Source organism: Astatotilapia calliptera, chromosome 19, assembly GCF_964374335.1.
Source record: "Astatotilapia calliptera chromosome 19, fAstCal68.1, whole genome shotgun sequence".
Classification (NCBI taxonomy): Eukaryota; Metazoa; Chordata; class Actinopteri; order Cichliformes; family Cichlidae; genus Astatotilapia; species Astatotilapia calliptera.
In genome coordinates, this window is record NC_137440.1 from 31,477,417 (window position 1) to 31,495,842 (window position 18,426).

Here is an 18,426-nt window from a genome sequence, read left to right on the forward strand (position 1 = left end):
TTTCTCTGAAAAGTATTTCCGCGTTTCTTACATGGTCACCCACGCTGCCCATGCACATAGTGTCTTGAGTGAAATTAGTCAATATTAATGGATTATTATTAAGAGACAATCAATCCAGATGAAGCCTAAGGTCCGTCAACTGTAGCTACAGGGAAACATCAATGCCAGATTAGCAGCAAAGCATCGGCAGCCATGAAAAGGCGAGAAAGAATACACATCCCTCCAGCCGATCAATCTTTATAAATAATCGCTTAACAGGGGGATCACTTAAAAGAAAAAAAAAGAAGAGAATGTGTGCCATATGGATTAATTACACAAAAAGGCATTATGATGGCACCCCCACTGACAGCAAAGCAAAAGAAATTGCATTTAACTCATTAAAACTTTACACTCATTCAAACAAACTGCAAACAGGCTGCTCTGCTACAGTAAAGCAGCGGGCAATTACAGCTAACAACAGTGCAGCTTATGAAACAATCCATCAATCACGTCCAGGGGCGTAATTTCAGGGAATTATCATCTGAGGGGGGGACCTGCGGAGATGCGACGCCGTCCCTGATCCCTTGAAAGAAAAGCTCATCAAGGAGACTGCGGTGGATGTGAGCTGCTGTGCTGCTTTTTTTTCTGTGCGTGTCTGCTTGGCTTCTCTGATGTTTGCTCAACCCAAACACGAACGGACTAAGCGGATGTTTGGTTTCCATGGAGGTTTTTTTTATAGATGAACGCTTCCTTTCATCCGGTACACGCTTCTGAAAACTGCTTCATGTCACATTGGTCCATTTTTTTATTTGCATCTTAACACACACAAGTGTGTGAACATAAAGATATAGAAACATCTCACACTGATGACATGCATTGTTGTGCTGCCAGTTCAAATCTGAGAGAATAAAACGGTGCAACAGTAGAGCCAGTGTTGCCTACCTTTGCCTCAGATGTGGGCTCCAGGTAACACAGTCGATTGCCGAGCCCCTCGGCAGCCAAGCAGAACTTGCGATTCTCCTTCTGGATGCAAGCCACACACTGGAGCACCACTTCATCATCCTGTCAAAACAAAACAGACTTCAGTTTGTGTCTGCGCATGCAAGCTTAGACGCTGTCAGTGTGTGTGCATGTGTGTGTCATCCTGGGAGAAACCCAGTTCATCCACACACATGCCCATCCTTGTGCATTGATCGGAGGAAACTCTCAAACCACCATGGCCTGAGAAGTGCTCCTTCTTCTCCCCTGAACCTCGACACCAACCACAGTTTAGTTCATACAGCTGTTCATCAGAATAAGAGAAGCAAACTAGAAGTGCAAGCAAAAGCGAGCCTAACCTTAAACCTTTGAAGCTTTGCTTAAGTTACAGTGATGATCATTTTTTGACAATTAACCAATATTCAAAGGTCTATAATGACTTTTTCAGATTTGCAGCTGTAGTTCAGACAGTAGAGCAGGTTATTTACTAATCAGAAGGTTGGTGGTTCGATCCCTGGCTGCTTCAGTGTATGTGCCAAAGTATCCTTGGGTAAGATACTCAACCCCAGGTTGTGCTCAATGGAGTGTGAATGTTAGATGGAAAGCACTTAGATGTAGAAAAAAGTGCTTGTATGGGTGAATGAGCCATTAATGAGCGCTTGAGTAGACAAACGTTATATAAGGACCAGTCCATTTATCGTTGGTTTATTGTTGTTTGAATGGCCACACGGTGATTACTGTCACAGAACTAATGCCGTGCTCTTTCTTTGCATAACTTGTGCACTGCCATAGCAATGATTGTTCTGTTATTATGGCGTCTGTAATTTTTAACATCACATTGGGTTCAAATCTGCCAGCTGCCTAACGCGGGGATTTACAAAAATGTTCATTATTTTTTGTTTTCCTCATATAAAAATGGATGGAATAAAATGTCCTTGCATCTAGAATGAATGTCAGGTGAATTATTAAAATTTCTGTTAAAAGATAAGTAAACTATGTTGCATTCAAAGATAAAATTGGACGTTCTTAGACCTTTTTTCCAAATTATCCATGGCTGATCCCTTTGAGTCAACCCAATCTTCTTTAGGCTATTTACGCTGTTTATATGGTGCAAATGAGGTTAAGGCTATTTGCTGGAGCATTTCACCCTATAAACAGAAATAATGGCTGAAACAAGTGAATGCATTTATAAAAGCGAGGTAGTGCACTGCTTTGATGTTGCATTAGTAAATATGTTTAAGACTGTGTGCAGATACTGTATATTTAAACAGTGTGTGTGTGTGTGTGTGTGTGTGTGTGTGTGTGTGTGTGTGTGTGTGTGTGTGTGCAAAATGAAAGTTTTGTGGATATAAATTAGATAAAATTAAAAGACTACAATGTTATTGTAAGGTGCTGCAGATACATAAAGGCCACAAATGGCTCATTTTAGATCGTCCGTAGGTGGTTGCTAGGCAACATATTGTAATCAATCGTCCATAATGAAAGTTTTATGGTTAAAAATTAGAATAAATTGCTGTAATTGTGAAAGGAAAATTATACAATGCTTTTATAAGGTGTCATTTTAGCTAATTGGTTGGTGGTTGCTAGGCATCATGATGACATCATAATATCTGGCATAGATGAAAACCTTCAGGGAACTAAGATGTAGCTGCATGACTGTGCAGGAGAAATTCGCAGGAAAACAAGAGATTTTACATATTTATAGTAGGATGAAAATAAAGCCATAATAAATAAGACTCATTTCATGATTTAAATTAATCGCATAACACACAAAAGCTGGCTCATTGTTTTTGTGTGTTATGCGAGTAAAGGCAAATGCAGTTGATGACGACAGACGTCACCAAAAACATAAATTCTTTTGGGAGCACAAGAGCTGAAAAACAAACATCCAATGCCACTGCTGTGTAAATGGGCTTATGGTGTTTATAGTGTTGGCCCTGCAAACGCTGAATTGGGCATAGTTACTCTTCACGACAGCAGAGCAAGCAGAAATTTGCTGATATTGGCTGCTATGGGATGGGGGGGGGGGGTTGGAAGCTGCTGCACAATTGCCAGCTGCATTATTTAATGTGAGAGGGATTGTGCTGAGAGCAGAGTGCAGCAGTAGTAGTAGTAACAGTAAAGCACTCCATTACAGTGCAGCACAATGCACAGCAGCGAGAGATAAAGAGGACTAGCATCTGCACGTCACCGGGTGCAAGTCCGTGTTTGTGTGCGTAGAAAGCACTGCATGGAAATCAATATGAGAAGCCTCGAGGCCCCTTTGCAACGCACGCGTTACACATTCATTTTCGAGTGTCTCGTGTGTGCTTCTGTCGGTGTAGATATTTTCCTTTTAGTGAAAAAAAGAAAAAGCAATGTGTGCGTGCATTTGTGTTTGTGGGTGTGTGGGTGTCCTTAATGATATTACCACTATTATGTGTCATCTGATGGCTACCAACAGCAGCAAAGCTTATGTGGTTTGCGGATGTCTTCCTCCCCTTACAAACAGCCTTGTAGCTTCGCATTAAATTAGGTTAAGGTTAAATGTGGGTATGAAATTTAACAGTTGGGAATGACAATTAACATTATTAACAACATTATTAATGGCACTATCATTATCAATGGAAGCAGTATACTGGAATTTAACTGGAAGTGTGAAAACGTGCTTTAGCACTACTAGCACAATGCTAGCATGCAGCATTAATTACGATGCGATACCAGTAAAAATGAAACCTTCAATATTGACTTTTTATTTATTTGGACGAGCATCGTACGGAGCTAGGAAGAGACAAGTTCGGACATTTCTGGCTTAATGAAATGGACTAAAACACCAGTCAAGCATAACATTACATGTACTGACAGGCAAAGTGATTAGCTCTTCATCATGGCACCTGTTAGTGAGAGAGATATATTAGGGAGCAAGTGAACCTTTTGTCCTTGAAGTTGATGTGTTAGAAGCAGGGAAAATGGGCAAGTGTATGGATTTGAGTGAGTTTGACTGGGACCAAATTGTGATGCCTTGACGACTGGGTCAGAGCACCTGCAAAACTGCAGCTCTGGTGGGGTGTCCCCGGTTTGCAGTGGTCAGTATCTAACATAAGTTGTTCAAGGAAGGAATAGTGATTAAGCATTGATAGGGTGGACTGGTCTGAAGAATCGCATGCCTGGCTGGGTGCATCGCTCGTCTGGCACCAGGATGCATTGTAGGAAGAAGGCAAGCCAGAAGAGGGAATGTGATGTTTTGGGCAAACCTTGGATCCTGTCATCTATGTGGATCTTACTCTGCAGGTGGCCATAATGTTATGCCTGATTAGTTTATATATATGTATGACTTTTTTTAGTCTTGCTGACCACTCAGTGTGTAAGATACTAGAGGGGTGCAGCACAACAAATCTATTTAACCACCTTGAGCACAGAAATCCAGAAGTTTGTGCAACAGCTTATGTGATCTATAAAAAACCCCACAGCAAATAAACTAAGCGGTTGCACTTGAGCTTGACATCTGTGGAGAACTACTTTAGAAAGAGCTTCTGACACTTTTTTCCTCCTCACAAATTTTATAGAGCTTTCATCCGTGTGTCATACTCTAGCTTTTCAAAACAGATGGGGCTTTCTCATTGAGTTCACAGGAAACTGATGAAGCTGCTGATGAAGGCCGGTAGTTCAAACCGCTTGAGTATAGTTATGTCACTGCATGCTGTCAGTACACAAACAGTGTACTGTTTGCACAGTGGGGAGATTATATATTTAAACTAAGGCTGACTGTAGGAACTAATAAATCTTGGCGGGGTTGTTCGATACTGGGGAGAATTATAATCCAGGTTACGTTGGTCAATGATCAATGCCACGACGAACATGGGATTGTTATGGGAAACACTTTGCATAATGCTAACCATCTCAGATCGATATTAAAATGTATTCGACTCAGATACAGACTGAAATGAATAGGCCTTATGGCAAAGCGGCTCTGAGCTGGGTTAGAACATGCAATCAGTCTCCTTGTTAAGGGACCAAGAGCAGAGCTGATTTGAGCCACATAAGGATAGTATCGATCCAGGCATTTAATCAGAGAAGGCAACTCTCACGTCTCTGCTTCAGTCTAGCCCACAGCTGGCCCTTTTCCCTTGTCTCACCCCTGCACTGAAGTAATGTGGGGTATCTCCCCCCTTCTCTCTTTCTCTCTCTCACCCTGTGTCACAAACCCCTTGTTTTTTTATTCTTCTCCTCTTGCCCCTGACTTCTACACAGGATTCATAAAGAGAAGCACTAAGTGATGTCAGTCAGGTTGTAAGAATGGAAGGTACTCTTTTTACTCTTAAACTCTTAAAATATTTGAACCTGGTTGTCTATATGCAAAAGTCTCTCTATTACTACAGGAAAGGTTTAAAAGGATGACATGAGAGTTCATTTTACAGCTATATTGTTAGACATTCAACACTGGCACAATGAAATTGGTTTAAATATATAATAGATGATGTTGTACTTAGAGTTGAAGGATACTGGCATACAGCCCTCGAGACAAACACAAAGATATCTACGTATCTTTCTCAAAGCTTCCCAAACATTGTGATATAAATTTTCCTTTGAAGCAGACTACTAAAACCAAGAAAAGAAATAAAATTCCCCACCCCAGCGAGCTAAGCAGTCATCATGGCATCATTTATCAGAAGAGGTAATGATTTAAGCAAAGTGACTTTGACACCAATATTTTTCCACCCTGAAACCAATGCACCCAGCAAGAAGGCAGGACTTCAGCTACTTATTGACTGTGTTAAAGAAAACATAAATTATTAAACTGTTTTAAAACAAATATGAGGAGAGCGAGCTGAGCCTTCAAGGGCACCTTGGGATTGAATTTGACTCAATCCTAATACTCCCTCGCTCACGCTGCCTCCTTCGTGTTCCTCCGTGCTGTGCAAACACATGCGTTTGTCATCTCCACTGTGTATATCTGTGCGTGCGCTACAACAATAGCACAAAGATCTACCTTGTTCCGGAGAAATCGTGTGAGTAATGCTATAGCATATCAATGAGCAGACTCTGACAGCGGCTTTTTTTCCCTCCCTCTTTTGAGCCAATCACACCCGTCTTATACTCAAGATAATCATAATATTGGTGTTTGCATGGAGACAGGCAGGCATAGTCATGTTACTGTGAGCCAATCACGGGTTTGAACACTATATGAAATCAGGCTCCAGTGTTAGTGACATGCACCACACTTATTCTCTAACAACAGGGCTCCTATGATGGCTAGGAGTGATTACTGAGCTCAAAAGGAAGGTAATGCATCCTTATGGCTTGTAGGGAAAAAATTTGTTCTGGCATCATAAATGTGCAGTTATGTGAAGAGCATCTCTTGTTCTCTCGTCCGGTTATCTGCCTTCAAACAACAAATCTGAGAAGTCCAGGGTTTATTCGGGGTGTAACTTTATGTTATTTGGAAGGCTCTCTCCTAGGTACTGGAATAAGTAGAAATCTGAATCTAAAGACTCTCAAGAGGAGCGTTTAAGCCTTTGGTTTGAAGAAATGCCTTAGGTACTTCAGCAGGTATTGCAGTACAGTGCATGCCTCAGCTCACCGAAAAGCCTCTCACTGCCTTATCATACACCACACGCGGCTGCAGTGCTTTGGCAATGCACTCACTCATACATCCTGAAGGGGCTACATGAGCAACTATAAAGCTCGAGTCGCAATAACAAACTGGAGCAAGCGAGCAAAAAGCTCCCGGTGCTGTTTAGCGGGCGGCACTGTGAGCCTGGGTGCAATGGCAACTGAATTGCTCCAGTATTTCATGCTTTGCTCCCATGAGCCTCGTATTACTACTGCTTGCATTATGCTTATGACATCATGATTCCTCCACTTATTGAATGTGTACTGAATGCATTCTACCTCAATTCCAAAACCTACATGCTTCTGCGAAAGTAAGACGCACGGGTACAACACAAAACCTGCACGAAAAGCAGCATCATCACTACTGTGTCTCCTGTTTAAAACCACAAGTTTTTATTTCTATGATTCCTATGATGCGAGACCAGGCCACATGGATTCTAATTAACTGCATTATTTTCAGAGTTGTAAGCTAAATAAGCTAAAATGTGAAGCTAAATGCAAAAATTACCAACATAGTCAAAAAATGCACTAATGCAGGAGCGTGTAAATATTCATATGGCTTCGCAAAAGCAAAATCAATTACTCCTCCTATAAAGAAGAAATTGCCTTTGCTAAGTATATCCCATCAAAGTAAAGACTTGTGGTGATAAAAATAAATAAATAAATCCAGACTCCACTCCTGCAGCTGCAGCAGATCTTCACTTTCTATCTCATTCTTTGAGGTTAGATTTGTTCTGTCTTCTTCAGCTTGATGTGCCAAAAAATCTAGTGAATCAACAGCACATGGATCTGAGGGTGGCACCAAGTGGCCCCCTGGGAGGAAGCTTGAAGAGTGGAGCACTACAGGTGAGAGGAGAGAGGCAGATCCTGGCTCCTGGAGCATTCATCTCCAAACGCACCACCACACCGAACAGCAGTCTGCGCTTGCCTCCACTTAGCTTTTTGTCCCCCTATTATCATTCTATATTACACTGTGTAGTAATTCTCCATCATTACCAGAGGCCTGCTGCCACTCAACATTGCACTGAAGCTGGCTCATACGCTGAGACTTTGTTCTGGACAGATTGATACAGCTGGTCAGGCAATGCAGAACTAAATGCAGCTGGGCAGCGGTTGTACCCCCTACAAGGACACTCTCCTGCCTTGGATTCTTGTATTACACCCAGAAACACACTGTGCAGGTAGAAAAAGTCCCGGTGTATCCCAGCCTATTTGTAGGCAGTAAAAAGAGAGGGAATGACTGCAGTATATATGTGAGAGAGGCAATATATACCAGTGAATAATCAGAAAATAAAGCTTTGAAGCTGGTACTGATTGTGTCATTTATGTAAAACTCATCATCAATAATCATATCTGAACTATCTACATGAGCAGCTGCATCCAATCAGAATCCAAACATGTAGTTCTTACACACATTATTATAAATTGGATATATATGCATCACAAAAAAATAAAATAACTGTAGTTATGCTACAGCTTACAATAATACAATGCGAACGCACTGAGCGTATCTGCCTGACTATAACTGCAAGACTTGTAAAATCCTTTCCTGTAATGGACCCCCAGTATCAGAGGAAGCACTGTGGGCCAAAAATGTTTGTTCCAGAACAGTCTGGTGGAGATTAAAGCTCTCTGCTGTCGGGGTGATTCACAGACTTGCAGCTTAGTGCTCTCGCACTGTGGTGTGACACCAGTCGAAATGGAAAGCGAAAGAGAGAAACACTTTGGACAAGAGGAGTGAAGCTTTGTTCTCATGACTCAGTGTTACTCTGTAAATGGGAGTGTTAATGCTCATCTTGAAGCAAACTGCTGAACATGCTGCCCCGAGTGCACAGACCGAATGAGAGAGTGAGAGATAGACAGAAGGCAAACAGAGCTACAGAGAGTATCAAGTCCTCTCGTCCACACATCATTAAAATCCCAGAAATCAGGGTGACGCCATAAATTAATCTTGACATCCGTTAAAATTTTTGCCTCCTTTTAAGGCTGTGCTGAGGATAAAAGCCTTACAGCATGTTCTTGAACTGTGTCACTGACCAGATCCTGGAACAATCGGCGTGCAGCTGCATCCTGGACTCATTCTGCAACATGAGATCAGTTAAGCTCTCAGTGACACAGGCCTAGACACCAGTCAGCGACCCACTGGCAACCTTCAGTTACTAAGGAAAATGTATATTTTCACAGCTGGCTGGTGAGTGGTTGCTAGCCTGAGTGAAATCAGTTGCAAAGAACCTCCTTGTGACTGCGTTGTTTAGTAGCAGATTGACGTGATTGCCCTTAATTTACATGAACTCAGACTTGTCTGAAGACAACTGCCATTAGCTTTCTGAGCTGCAGTTAACCCAGAAATCAATTCAGAAATAGAGAAAATTCACTCTCAATGTGAAATTTGTGCCTTACCACTGCAACCAGCATATTTGGGTGACCAGTTTCACATTAGTGACTGCCAGCAGCCTCCAGCAACAACTCGCCAACCAGATGCAAAATAAATATTTTTCCCTACCAACTGTTGGATACCAGGTGGGCACCCGCCAGTCTCTAAGCCTCCATGAATGGGGCTTTGGCAATCGATTTCATATTGACTACCAACAACCTACAGCAACCCCTTGCAACCAGCCAGGGAGCGCACATTTTTCCAGTGTGACTGGTTGTTGCCAGATAGTCCCCGACAAGTCTCAGAGTCAAGCCATTTGTATACATAGCCTCTCATTAAGTGATAGAGCCTCACATCAGTGAATCCAACAAGTTCATCTGACATTCCAAGAGTAAAAAGTTGAGAAAATACCATCAAAGGGAAGATAATCTAATATCCGGTGGTTCAATGGGCCCATCGATTTTCATGTGTCATCTGCCACATATGGCCACCTCGGATTCAGTCTTGGACTCTCTAATTACCCAATCAACATACACTCGCACTATACAGCTGTGAACAGTAGCCACCATATGGACCAAGGCAATTCATCTTGAAGATTAGACAGGTGTGGCTATCACTGTGAAGCAAACAGCACGAGGTAAAAAATGGCATCTCCTGCTTGTAGCACAGTGTTAGCTCTATGCAAGTGTGTATATCATGGTATAGGTACTGTGTAGAAAACTCAGTTGAAAATGCAGAACGCTACAGTTCACCTGAGGATAAAGTTTATATAAGAGATAAGCCCTGTAGGCAGAACCAACCTTACTCAGGTCTGGAGATATTAAGACTGTCTACATGCCTCTGTAGCAAAGGAGTGAAGCAGGGAGGCTATAAAATGTTTGACTGCACCTTGCAGCACTACTTTGCCTCTCTGGCGGTGGCTTAATCTGAAAAGCTAAGCAAGCACTTTCGCTCCTTCCTTTCTTGCCTTCCTTTAGGTCTATGCAGGCTATTTTATGAAAAAAATACCTTGCAATGTTTCTACATGCTTGGCATTGAAGCATTACAGTGACTACGGAAAAAGATTGGGGTGTTATTGCATTTTTCCCCTGGCTACATGATGACACTGGGGAGCCTCGGGGGCAAGATGTGACAGCACTGTAGCTCGGGCTTGCACCAGAAATCAAAAGGAACAAACTCTTTTCCACTCCTCTCTGCAAAGCAGCGTCACTTAACAAGGGGATTGAGACTCTTTGTGGCAGAGCACACGGTAAAGGAAAATAGGCTGCTTCTACCCTTCCACAAGCAATGTGTTTTATTTTTAGGGTAAGAACCTTCTTGGAGGTCCGAAGGGAGAGCAGCACTAACAGGTGCATCTATAACCTTTCTATGTGCAGCAAGTCAAGCATGATTTTTGACTCACTTTTTCAACTTGTGACACTAAAGAAAGTCCCAAGTGGTGTGGGATGGATGGAAATTATGCTTTGCTTTCAGGTCAAGAACGGGAGGTGCTGGATATGTGACCTACAATATAAAAGAGAGCAGTGATTGCAGTTAATTTTGCAATTTCATAACCTGGTTCAGCTCTACATAAACACAAATTATGTTTTAACATGTTTCAATTTATTTTAGTTTTTTAGTTATTTATTTTATCTTATCTCATTTTAATTTTCTTTACTTATGCTATTAGCATGTACAGCACTTTGTGAACTCTGGTTTTATGTTAAAGTGCTTTATAAATAAAGGTGGTATGATATGGTATGGTAAATAATTCAACATTTGAGGACCTGCCAATATTCTGACAGCAGCAGACTAGCTCAGAGTTGTTGTGGACACAAATGGACAAAAACATAAAAAGCAAAGTTGAACTGTAAGTGCTAATCAAGAGACCTCTAAGAAAATTCAATTTAAATTTTTGCTCCAACAATCAAGTCCTGCTGAAAATCTGTGTTTGTGATTTGCTTTGATTTCATTTGTGTACTCTCAGAACAGTTGCTGAATGGTTGCTGGCTGTTGCCCTATATGACTTGTCTCCAAACACTCACTCTCCAAGCTGTAGTGAAACTTGAAAAATGCAACACAAATGCAAAAGGACAACGTTGGCCTTCAAAGTCAAAGTTGTGCAACCATTAAATTTTAAACCGCACACCTTTTCTCTGTGAATCTCTCCGTTTCAGGTTGTTGTACTTTTTAGGGTTTAACTACCACTCGGTGAGTGTTTGCAAGCATGTTGGTGTCCTTAATGACTCCTGACCTATTGAAGTCCACATTGGACTTACATTGGAAATTAGCGTTAGCAATATACACACACATGTTAGCCTGCATTAATGCGTTTGTAACTCTCAGGATTTTGTCTGTATTTGCGCCTTAGAAATACAGTCACTTAGACATGACAATAAATACTGGTGACTGTAGCTCAGGAGGTAGAGCAGCTCATCTACTGATTGGAAGGTTGGTGGTTTGATCCTTGCCCCCCTCTAGTCTACATGCCAAATAACCTTGGGTAAGATATTAACCCATAAAGTTGCACACTTATGCATCCAATAGCGTGTGAATGTTAGTTAGAAAGCACTTAAAATCACAGAAGAAAGTGCTGGTGCTTTCAGTACTCTGGGAGAGTAGAAAAGCGTCATGTCTATGGTAAATATTGTGCTACAACATCCGCTAGCTAGTTTAGCTTAGCATAAACTGGAAAAAGAGATTAGCCATAACTAGTCTAAAGCCATATACTATTTACCGTACAATAGACAGTCAAAAACACTTCCGGTTATATAGAAGTCTATGTAAGTGTCCCTCAGCTCTCTTGCTCTCTGACTTCAGTAAAGACTTTCCTGATGACTTTATCGGCCCAAATCAAAAGCACTGCTTGTAGCGTTCTAGCTTCAAACCACATAATTAGTCAGAAAGGAGGATAAACAGGTGTATTCTCATATGCTAACACCTTTGTTGACAATCACAAACTGTCAATCAACTGAATGCCGCGTCAAACTACTTCACAGTCTGATCCACCCCTTTACATTTTCAAAACAACAAGGTTTCATAATGGGAATTTCCTAATCACTGATGTCATGGTGACTATGTCCAGCTTTATGTGCAAAGAAACCTCTACTTGTGTTGCTATTTCAAGGCCAGTAGCAGTTACTTCCAATGACTGGCTTCCTATGCAAGCCAACCATTGCCTCACAAATAGTTTGAGTTTTTCTATAATCAGACAAATAAGATATGACGTGTATATTTCTTTACTTCAGATGTGCAGGACAACTGTGTGCCTGACATTTAAACAAGGCAAATTTTCTATTTCTCATATTGTTAATGAATTCAAACAAATGCAGTCAAATTTCAAACTTTGAGAAACAGACTTCTGACCTGTTCTGCATAATCCTGGAGAGACTGACAGTATTCCACTTGTCTCCTACACTGTATATGCTCTAACAGTGGTCACAGTGTCAGCTTCTCCAGGATAAAAATATCCATTGTCCTTTAAGGCCTGACCTGATGAAAATTCTTCAGAGCGCTCATCTCCATGCATGTGAGCATAGCCATAATGTGCCCCTGGCACAGGAGAGGGTTAAGATTAAACTACAGCTGAGGCATCACTGTGTCAAACTCGATTTGTTCAGGGACTTGTGATGCTGACCAGGTGAAGGGTTTGGGTGTCAAAGCTAAAGCACCGCTGTGATTCAAAGTAGAGGAGCGTACAAGAGTAGAGAAAAGCATCCTGAGGTAAAGAGACTTGAATTAGTAGCAGTTACCAAATGTGGAGTCAGGACACCTCAGTGCATGTCTTGAAAATGCAGGTGTTGGTGCAGAAAACAGCATCTAATTCCAACGTTCTGTGGCAGCCTCTTGTAGGGTAACTTTTACTGCATAAAAAGAATCAGCCCATAGCACTCTGACTTGTCATACATTTAAGGAAGAGCTTCCTAAGAGCGTATTAAGGGAAAGTTGTAGTGTCAGCTCCTCAGTTATACCGCCACAGTAACGCTTCTTTGAGCTGGGAGTGAGTGTTACTGAGGGCTGAGCAATGCTGCAGATATTTAGCAGGGCAGAAGGATACAAAAGCTCCAGCATTTCTCACCTGCAGGCTTAGACACAGACCTAGCTATAAAGGTTGCCTCTTTACTGAAGCACTGCAGAGTCCCAGCAGAAAGTAGAGCACACAAAAAAGCTACAGTATAATGCAGAGAATGCACTTGAAAACTAAAAATATAACACAGCACTGGTAAGTTGGATATGTGTCAGCAAGCATGTGTGTTGCTGTGATTGTCTTTGCTGGAGCCCATGAATCTCCTGCCTCGCTTGCTGCCGGGGCAGAATAGTACTTTATGTTTTTATAACACACATTGTTGACTCTGCAGCAAAAAGACCCAATAAAAAGAGTGATGCCTCCTTGTCTGTGTTGGCGTGGTGCGACGCGGGGGTTGTTAAAGAGGTACGAATCTTTTATGAGTAACGCTGTCAATATCAGTTGAAAGGGCCGAGACTTTGGCACCCGCCTCGAGGTGGGATTTTCTCAGCATAGCAATTGTTGCTGCGCCTGGATGCACCTATGCCATCCCGCAAATTACCCAATTACACTCCCTCGGTCGACTCAATCAAGATTCTTCACTGACATGCTCAGGTGACACGGCTGGAAGTGTATTACCCAAAAGCATAAAGACCTGGCGTTACAGTTCAGATAACCGTCAAGGTTCACTTTAAAATAAATCTGGAAAAAGGATCTTAACTTCTGCAAAGTGAGCCTCAACAGCAGCAGATTGCAGCAGTAAACACTCTTCTAAATGGCTTATTAAAGGCCTAACAGTGGTAACAGGCCTATCAGCTGCACAGGTAGGAATATCTTAAAAACATCTTAGCAGACTGTGTCACCTGACAAATGTACCATTTCATTTTTTTACTGAATTCACAGACACAGCAGTAAAGGCCATCAGTACATCTGTTTTCATTTTATTTTTTTTCCATCTGATGCACCTGATGTATAAATCTTCAGTGAATACTGCACTGTGTTCATGGCTACAGATTCAGACGAACATCTGTCTTGTTTGGCAAACACTTTAAATGAGCCAAATGTTTTCTCACTGGGTGGATTTGGTGCTATTCCTGCAGGTAATTAAAAATGGGAAGATGATATTTTTTCAATACATTTTGAGGCAGCAAACTCTTTGCAGAGTGATAGAACTCATGCAGCACACATGTTACTGTAAAACAACTAAAATCATGAAGTGAATGAGAAACTAAAGGACCACTACAAGCAGTGCTTTTTAAACTTGTATTTCCTTTCTTGCCGAGATTTAAATGAGAAAGTAGCTTCCGGTATTATGCCTTTTAAATATTTAGCTAAACACTAGATTTAGCTTAACAGGAAGAAGGAAACAGCCTTGATTAACCTATAGCTATAATTAGCTATAATTTAAGCATGTGAATGACTCTATATAATTGTGTATAAAAAATGGTCATTACCACTGTTTTTCAGACTGCTGTTCTGAAGCCTAGAGTTCAGGATTTTAGTCACTGTAGTGTTTTTGAAATTGGGTACGACCATATTTGGATGAGGCAGTAAACAGTAAACTTCTCTAAGGTATCGCGCTAGCTACCTAACTTGGCTAGTAAGGTTCATGCTAGATTAAATGTCACATGGGATGCTACTTTGGCTAGTGAGCGATTAGCTTAAAACGGCATGTACCTCACACAAAAACTGAACTGCCACCTTAGCTGTGTCCCAACTGGACACAGTTAATGACTGTAGAAAACATGGACGACGCGACAGCTTCCCAAAACTGAAGCCAAAACGTCTCTATCGCCCCCTGGTGTCTGGCTGCAGTATAGGTCATAAACCCCACCTCCTGCATGTTAGCGGATGGGACTGGGGTCAGATTAAAATTAAAAATTCTCCTCAGATAATTTTTTTCCAAAGATGCTTTCGTTCATTATCAGTAGTTACGCTGATTTATGTTCAAGGGGTCTTCTTTCTCATAAGTTTGATTCTAATTACTACCATAATGCTTTTAAAGTGGGGTGCAACGTTTTTTAGAGTCATTGGTCTTAACTCAGACTGTATTAACCGAATTTAAGTGGCCAACTTACACAGTTACAGCCATGTGAAAAAGAAAGCTTTCACGGGGTTCTCTGAAAAGCTAAGTGCACTGTTGATGCTTCCATGAGAATAAGGAGAGTAAGCAGCAGCCAGGTGCTGCTAATCAAATGACCTTAATTAACTGATCATAAACAAGTGTAAGCACCTCTATAAAAGCAGAAGTTTCAGCAGTTTCTGGAGTTGGTTGTTGGTTTTGAGCATTAAAGGTGTGTTAACAGAATGCCACTATTTTCCCAGGAGTAGACATCCTAGTAAATTCACCCCAAGGTCAAACCGTGCAAAGCTTTTTTTGTAAAAACAGCCCAATTGCTAGATCTCAGGCTCTTACAGGCCTCAGAATATTAAATGCTAAAGTTCCTGACTGTACAAGTAGAAAAAGACTGAACATGTATGGCTTGTTTGTAAGTGTTACCAGAAGAAAGCCTCTTCTTTCTAAAAAGAACATGACAGCACAGGCTAGGTTTGCCAAAATGCACCGGAACAAATCACAAGACTTCCAGAATCAGAATCAGAATCAGAATCAGAATACTTTATTGATCCCTGGGGGAAATTATTTTTTTTTGTTACAGTGCTCCATTTTAAACCAACATTAAGACAAGACAGACAATACGCTAACTAAGAATAGTACAATATATACATATATATACATACATACATACATAAGTCACTCATAAATAAATATTTGGAAAAGAAACATGTGTAGTTGTAGCAGCAAACAGTGTGTTAAGTGGATGTGTTGTACAGGGAGATGGCCACAGGCAGGAATGATTTCCTGTGTCGTTCAGTGGTGCTTTTCGGTAATCTCAGTCTCTCACTGAACGAGCTCCTGTGACTGACCAACATGTCATGGAGTGGGTGGGAGGTGTTATCCAACATTGTCTTTATCTTGGACAGCATCCGCCTCTCCGACACCACCTTGAGGGAGTCCAGCTCCATCCCCACAACATTGCTGGCCTTACGGATCAGTTTATTAAGTCTGTTGGCATCTGCGACCCTCAGCCTGCTCCCCCAGCATGCAACAGCATAGAGGATCGCACTGGCCACCACAGACTCATAGAAAATCCTCAGCATTTTCTGGCAGATGTTGAAGGACCTCAGTCGCCTCAAAAAATAGAGACGACTCTGGCCCTTCCTGTAAAGTGCTGTGGTGTTTTTAGCCCAGTCCAGTTTATTGTCAATGTGTACTCCAAGGTATTTATAGTCCTCCACAATGTCAACACTGACCCCCTGGATTGAAACAGGGGTCAAGTGTTTCCTGGTCTTCCTGAAGTCCACGATCAGTTCCTTGGTCTTTGCCACGTTGAGCTGCAGATGATTCTGCTCACACCACGTGACAAAGGAGTCGACCACAGCCCGGTACTCTGTCTCATCATCCCTGCTGATGCATCCAACCACCGCAGAGTCATCAGAAAACTTCTGAAGATGGCAGGTCTCTGTGCAGTGGCTGAAGTCTGTGGTGTAGAGGGTGAAGAGGAAGGGGGAGAGGACAGTCCCCTGTGGTGCCCCAATATGTTTTGGACAGACAAGACCAAAATAGAGATGTTTGGCCATAGCACCACATTTAATGAAAACCAAACACAGCATATTAGCGCATATCAACTATCAGCACAGTGATGGAGGGCTAAAGCTTGGCCCAAAAGGGGCTGTGCAAGTGGACAATGATCCCAAGAACACCAGCAAATCTGAATCAAACAGAGTGACTGCAGTGAGTGGGCCAAATCCAACACGGTGACATGAGAGACTGAAAATGTCCTTATAACAGAAAATTATTATTTCAAGTTACTGCTGAATCAAAGGGTGCACTTAGTTTTTCACATGACTCTATATACAAAGTCATCCACTGGATAGTTTTTATGACATTAGCTGTAAGAGAGCAAAACAAATTTTTGATATTAGGGTGTAAATATCTCTATTTGTGCTGCTAATTTGGGCATTTTCACGTTACTTATGGAGATTGACCTGTTTTTGGTGCAAGGCTCAGGTAACTCTTAAATGAACTGCAGTTTCTGCTACACACTAACAAAATTGTGACCTCCAAAGTCACCAGTGGGGCTTTATAGATTTCAGTTTTTATGCTAACCTGAAGAGAAATCTTCTATATTCTGCTCTGAGACAAAACAGTTCAGAAAAAAGTACTTAAGAGGAAAAGCCAAGAACTGCCTCACAAGCAGAAATCTGTATCACAGATTTTCTACAATCAATGACTAATAGATAGCTACAGCTTTTTAGAGTAAAGCATATCCCGCAACACAGAATATGCTCGAGTGTGCGAGCCAACATTAACTGCCAAGAAGCAGCAGCAAAGAGAAGCCCAGAGAGAGATGGGAGACGGCCCTGGTAATGATGGAGGAGGCAACAGCAACCAACAGGCTAACAGTGGCTGGAGGAGGTGGAACCTATGAGGCTTCTGCTTCCTTTGACTTATGGTGTTTAAGGCTTTTGCTGCTTAACTCCAGTCAATTGTTGGGCCGTGACTCAAATACATCTATGCTGCTTGTAAAGATAAGAAAGAAAATCATTTTGTTTCTGGATAAAGTGAACTGTGTCGGGAAAACGCAGTTCAGGGGAATAAAGTGTACGTTAGTGTGGATTTAAATGGAAATTTGTTTGTTTTACACAAATGTGGCTTAAACAAGCATGTGAAAAGAAAGTGATAAAAACCCTGCAGTGAATTTTATTACGTATGCTAGTTCCAATAAGAAAATCGAGAGATAAAACAGATCACTTTTCACATCCTTTCATAATTTAATTATAAAAAAAACCTTCAAGCATATTGAATTTCATGCTTTTTCCCTCTGATGTTTTCCAGCAGTCACAATACACATTCTACACTGCCTTATTAAATATTCAATATCCGAAACGCCAGATCAATCAGGCCTGCTTACCGCACGCCACTGACATTGCTGAGGAAATTTCTTCATTTGGTGGCACAATCAATAGCTCATTACTGCAGCTTTACACTGTGTTGTCTCTGGGCAGGCCCTCTGGCTTCATTCCAGGCCTATCTGATCTGTCCATCTTCATCACGCAACACAGAGAAACAGCCTCCTGCTGAACAACAATTACACTCTTAACCTCACACCAACTTATCGCTCTGTAAGTTGAGTTTTTTATGAGATGGAGTGTGATGAGGCTTTATGATCGTGTGCGTATTTGAGCAGTGATATGTATATAATGCATCACATCCTTTTGATTTCACGCGCGCCAAGCGAGCAGGCCAGAAATAAGAATTAAGTATGCAAACGTGGAAAGGCAAGCTTTCACACAAAACATCAGTTCTCTGCTTCGAACACACAAAAACACAAACACGATGTGGGAGCAACAAACAAAGACATTTTTTCGAAATCGCTTCCTTACAAAGCTTTTTCCCTGCGCTCAAAATCTGCACCATTATACTCGAAATGCCTTTCGCTCACTAACAAAAGTGAGC

The 18,426-nt window shown here is 41.6% G+C and overlaps 1 protein-coding gene across 1 annotated transcript in view; it reads right to left on the minus strand.

The window, feature by feature from the left end:
- LOC113012390 (ryanodine receptor 3) overlaps window positions 1-18,426 on the minus strand; it is a 108,622-nt gene that overhangs the window by 85,836 nt on the left and 4,360 nt on the right. Inside the window, exon 2 of the mRNA XM_080293840.1 lies at window positions 922-1,041. Within this exon, the coding sequence (XP_080149966.1) occupies window positions 922-1,041 (120 nt within the window). The remainder of the gene's footprint in view (window positions 1-921; window positions 1,042-18,426) is intronic.